The sequence below is a fragment of the Periophthalmus magnuspinnatus genome, chromosome 19 (genome assembly GCF_009829125.3).
Source record: "Periophthalmus magnuspinnatus isolate fPerMag1 chromosome 19, fPerMag1.2.pri, whole genome shotgun sequence".
Classification (NCBI taxonomy): Eukaryota; Metazoa; Chordata; class Actinopteri; order Gobiiformes; family Gobiidae; genus Periophthalmus; species Periophthalmus magnuspinnatus.
In genome coordinates this window covers 15,064,086-15,069,374 of record NC_047144.1, presented here as the reverse complement: position 1 = coordinate 15,069,374, position 5,289 = coordinate 15,064,086, and the positions used below count along the sequence as shown (strand labels likewise).

The following is a 5,289-nucleotide window of genomic DNA, read 5'->3' as shown; positions in this document are numbered from 1 at the left end:
AAGGTTCACTTTTTGTAAATGTTACATTCCCAAAATTACGAGTTATAAACTCATAATTCATACTTTTAAAAGTCCTAATTACGAGTTTTAAACTCATAATTAGTAGTTTTAAAAGTCGAAATTACGAGTTTTAAACTCGTAATTACGAGTTTTAAACTCATAATTACGAGTTTTAAACTCATAATTACGAGTTTTAAACTCATAATTACGAGTTTTAAACTCATAATTACGAGTTTTAAACTCATAATTACGAGTTTAAAACTCGTAATTTCGACTTTCTGTGGGGCTTTTATTTTTTTTTTCATGGCGGAAACGGGCTTCCATAGAAAGTAGCCATTTTATTGGTATAGCACATTTAAAAGTTGCACCAAAGAGGGAAAAGCAACTTAATTTAAACACAAGTCGACACAAAATAATGTAAAACAATTTCATAATAGACAGGAGAATAAGTTATAAGAGAATAAAAATAAAATGGAAGTGATAAAATTCATTCAGATAAAAGTCACAGAAAAGGGGAGCGCGGATTAGAGGAAGGGGCGAGGTTCACAAAAGCTTTACCTCACATCCACACAAATGCATTACAGACAAATCCAGCAGATGTCGCTCTTCTGACTGTCAAATGATTCGAAGCAGTGTGTAATTTTCAGTGCAGTTGTCTCAAAGTGGTTCAATGGCTCCTCTTATTGTCCCCAGGTGCAGCTGATTGACGATTAGACCCTGGTGTGCACGGGAGGAGCCCAGCTCTCCGCCCCAGCTCTAGACTCAGACATGTGATAGGACAAAACAAGGCATGGCAGACCAGGATCCAGTATTTTAGTACTTTAACATCGTTCCATTCCACCACTTCCGCAGCGAATAATCAGGACGCTCAGAATGCATAAGGTAAGTGAGGAATAACTTTGGAGTACTGCAAACAGTTTAAAATGAACTAATTCTGTTTTCCACGTTTTCTAAGACAATAAAAATCAGGCACAGCACCTTTAACGTAGCTCTATCTCTATACATTTCAGCTGGAAGTTGTGCTGTTGTTTCTATCTTCACTGCTGAGGGGCTGTTCAGCTGTACGTAAACCTGTCGACTGCAATGATTACAAGAACAGCTCCCCACAAAGTGGAGTTTACACCATCTATCCCTTCGGAGAGAAGTTTGGAATTCAGGTAATGGCAGTGTTTCAAAGTAAAGCGAGTAACCTTTCTGCTTGAGGGTCTGCCCCCTGCTTGTCTCTATGGAGATGTTCTTGGAATGTCCCACAGTATCCCATTAAAGTGTCTACCTTGCATTTATTCAATTAAAACTGCATTGAAAAACATGGAGTCTGACCAAGCACAGGTTCTCCAAAGATCTGACCTGTAACCTGGCCTACGGAGGCGACAGTTGCTCAGTTGGTAGTGTTTGTCCTCAGAATCGAAGGTTGGTGGTTCAAATCCCATTGTCCTTGCGTAAGACACTTAACCCACCTCGCCCCCAGTGTCTGCGTCCATGTGTGAATGGGTGAGTGGTTCCTTGATAAAGCGCTTTGAGTGCTTTAAAGGTGGAAAAGTGCTGTATAAAAATGTGACCTATGACCATTTACTTGCTTGTCAAATAAGTTTAATGCCATATTGCGGAACATGGCACATTAGGAAAACGCATCTCAATGGACACAAACAGTTGGGACCCTACACAAAACTTACTAGTGTACTTTTTTTCCAGGCGTTCTGTGACATGACAACAGATGGGGGCGGTTGGACGGTAAGATTTTCAGTTTACAATGTCTAAAAGGGGACGTGGCAAAAGCTCTCCAAACTATTATGTACCTTTTTTGTGTCACAAGACTACACCAGCAGGGGGAGTTTATGAAAAAAATACTAGGAAACAATGTATTTGCATAAAGGCAGATTCAATTTTCTAGGAGTCTAAATTTAATCCATAAACTGCCTAAAGAAGTGGACCAAAGAGCCAATCTGTTGAAGGTGACACCCCTTTCCGCCCACATGGCTGGTTTAGCAGAGTGGCAACACTGTCAATCAAACCTGTTGAGGCTAGTGGGAGCGACCTCAGGCAAAGAAGGCAGCTAATTTGTTTTTTGTTCATATCTTTATTTATGGACACGGTAGCAAAATAAAAACACCTGGATCATGTAGAGCAGGTATAGGGACAATTTAAGACCAAAATAACAAGTCTGACAGTGGCATTTACAGAGAGAGGGGTCACAGTTTTCTAATATGAAGTGAGTCGATGGAGCCCAAAGTGCAGCTCATGCTCACTTTTTTGGAGTGACGGAGCTAGCAGGTTAGCTATGTCCATTTATATATTCAGTCTATGGTTTAACCTGCCCTTATACATTTAAATGCCTAAACTTCAGCTTACTCACGCACTCCTTTCTGCTGTTGTCCCACATAAAGCCATGTAATCTAGATAAAATGACTAGCCGACTGAGAATATATTTTGATGTCTAAAAACTATTTTACTCGTAATTTTTTTTTTTACTATATGCAGTGCCCTTGGTTAAAGTTTCTTGTGCACCCAGGTGATCCAGAGGAGAATGGATGGGACCGTGAACTTCTACAGACCCTGGAATCAGTACAAGACTGGCTTTGGTGAAGCTGATGGAGAGCACTGGCTGGGTAAGGCAAACGGGGTTGCCAGATTATTGTTCTCATTAGCATCAGCAGCAGGTTTGACTGACAGCGTTGCTAAGCGTTGTATGTATGAAGCATGAGTGTGTGCATGTGTGTGGCCTATATAGCCAAGGCAAGTTTATTTGTATAACACAATTTGTACACGAAGTAATTCAAAGTGCTTTACAGAATAATAAGGGCATTAAAATCACACAAATCAAAACATGTCATAAAATTAACATTAAAACAAGAGTGCAGAATAAAACCCTTTCAGTCGTATGCATAGCTAAACAGAACTGTTGTCAAAGTAGAGGCCTGACTCACATCAGGAAGACTGTTCCAGGATTTTAGCTGCAGAAAACTGAAATGCTGGTTCCCCATGTTTAGCCCTGACTCTGGGCACCAGCAGGAGGCCGGTCCCTGAAGTCCTCAGAGTGAGATGGTTGATATGGCACTAACATGTTGGTGCTGATCCATGGAGAGACTTGTACACAAGCAGAGCTGCTTTAAAGTCTAGTTGCTGTGGATGCTGCAATCATCTTTTGGGTGGTATATTGCATGGGGCTAGCAACTTTGGGAGCCAAGCCTTTGTAGTGCATATAGAACTTATTTGCTGTCAGAGAATCATTGAGGTGTTGTAGTCACATGAACATAGAACATTTTACTCAAATCAGCACTATTTAATATCATGTTTTTGAGGTGAAACTTTCCCAAATTTGCCATTGAAAAGAATGGAGTTCTCCATTAACCCGGAAGTGCCACCACAAAGTGTGGGGCCGAATAAGGTCAATAGTCTGAGTCCACTGTATCAATTGGCTTTTGTGTTCATATCCTTCAATGGTTTGAAATATTTTCAGGACTGGAGTTCATTCACATGTTGTCCAGTCGACGGCCACATGAACTGTTGGTGGAGATGGAGGACTTTGAGGGGAGGCACGCCTCCGCTCGCTACTCATCCTTCTCCGTAGCCTCTGAATGTGATGGGTACAGACTGCAGGTGTCGGGGTTCACTGACGGAGGAGCAGGTGAGGCTCACGGCAGATCAGTTGTTTGAAGGGCCCATTTTACTCTATTCTCTGAGCTTTGTTTTCTCATCAAAACATACCTGGAATTGTGTTTTGCTTCATTCACACATGTTTAACGCTCAAATCCTGTATATTTACTGAGTTCTTCTCTCAAACAGAAAACAGTTTCACCTTGTGATGTCATGACGAAATATAGGGAGTGCTCCATACACCTTCACTAGAATCATTTAGATCATTTCAGTCCTAGAATTGCCAATCTCTATTGAAGTAAAGGGCTATTAACTTAAACTACCACTTCATTACATCACAAGGTGGAACAGGGCATTTTTAAGCTTTAAGGATGCAGACGGACTAATAAAAGGTTACTCAAACATGTGTCAATGAAACAAAGCACAAGTCCAGGTATGTTTTTGACCAGGTTGCAACATAACATGGCTCAGGGCTCACAAGAGTAAATTTTGCATAGTTTAGGACCTTTTTTTTAAAGAGCTTTCAATCATGTTTTCATTCTCTTTAGGAAACAGTCTAGTAGCTCACAATGGCATGAAGTTCTCCACCTTTGACAACGACCAGGACACGTGGCCAGACAACTGTGCTAAAAAGTTCCTTGGGGCTTTTTGGTACAGCGCCTGCCATGACGCCAACCCAAATGGAATCTATCGCTGGGGCGCAGACAAAACCATCTTTGCCATCGATGTGGAGTGGAACAGCTGGAAAGGACGAGACTACTCCCTGAAAGGCATAAGCATGAAAATCCGCCCTGCAAATTAGAGATACAAAGATGAACTTGCACAAGGCGTTGCTCTGATTCTTTAAAGGTTTTATATTACACAAAATGGACTCTGGTGAGCTTTAGGTCATGTTATAAAGCTGTTACCTCATCAAAAACAGACCTGGAGTTGTTGTTTCATTCACATGTTTGAGTAACACTTTATTATTATTCTGTCTACATCCACAAGGCTCAAAAAGTCATGAAGTGGTAGTTTTCAAGTTAACGGCTACATTTTATGTTTAGTTCAGTACAGATGTGGAAATTCCAGGACTAAAATTATTCAAATGATTCTAGTGAAGGTAAAAGGCCCGTCACGATAACACATTTTGATATATCGCTGAAGTAAACATGGACAATAAATGATAATATTGAAACTAATTTATGCCTCTGACACAAAAACCCAAGAGCAGATTTAAACCACTAAACTATTTTAAATCTGCAGTATTAAAAATCATGAACTGCAGTAAATAAACGGCAGAATGAAACACTTTAGTCATTTGTTTGCATCTGTAATGACTCAAAGTGATTAATTCAAACTTTTACGGCTTAAATCTTATTCTGTAGTCAAAGTAACCTAAAATATATATTGTTCCACCGTTCATATACTTTGGCGGATGTGCTGCCTGCTTGTCTCCATGGGGATGAGCAGCGAAATGTCTTCACTCTAAAACTTTTGTCCATTTGATAGAATTGAGTTTTTCTTTCTACTGTGAGGCATTTATTTTATTATGGATTTTCTTATTAAAAACCCAACCTCTAATCAATTAGGTTATAGGTCAGATCTGTAACTTTGCAAATCCGCCAACTGTAAGAAGTAATTTTAAGCCCTGAAAACACCTGTTAAAATATAGATGCGTTTAATGCCATACTGTGAAACACTCAAGGCAAAGCA

At 40.0% G+C, this 5,289-nt stretch overlaps 1 protein-coding gene across 1 annotated transcript; it reads left to right on the top strand.

Moving 5' to 3' along the window:
* The first annotated feature begins 785 nt into the window (after positions 1–785).
* LOC117387415 (microfibril-associated glycoprotein 4-like) lies at positions 786–5,078 on the top strand. The gene is made up of 6 exons (XM_055229363.1): positions 786–882; positions 1,011–1,157; positions 1,693–1,731; positions 2,510–2,606; positions 3,458–3,625; positions 4,143–5,078. The coding sequence occupies exons 1-6, from the start codon at positions 874–876 to the stop codon at positions 4,394–4,396; spliced, it is 714 nt and encodes a 237-aa protein (XP_055085338.1). The 5' UTR covers positions 786–873; the 3' UTR covers positions 4,397–5,078.
* The last annotated feature ends 211 nt before the right edge of the window (positions 5,079–5,289 follow it).

Bases quoted from the DNA above. Each gene is read 5' to 3' on its own strand.
- LOC117387415 (XM_055229363.1), top strand. The intron at 1,158-1,692 runs GTAATGGCAGTG...CTTTTTTTCCAG, and splicing joins GAGAGAAGTTTGGAATTCAG to GCGTTCTGTGACATGACAAC. The intron at 3,626-4,142 runs GTGAGGCTCACG...CATTCTCTTTAG, and splicing joins GTTCACTGACGGAGGAGCAG to GAAACAGTCTAGTAGCTCAC.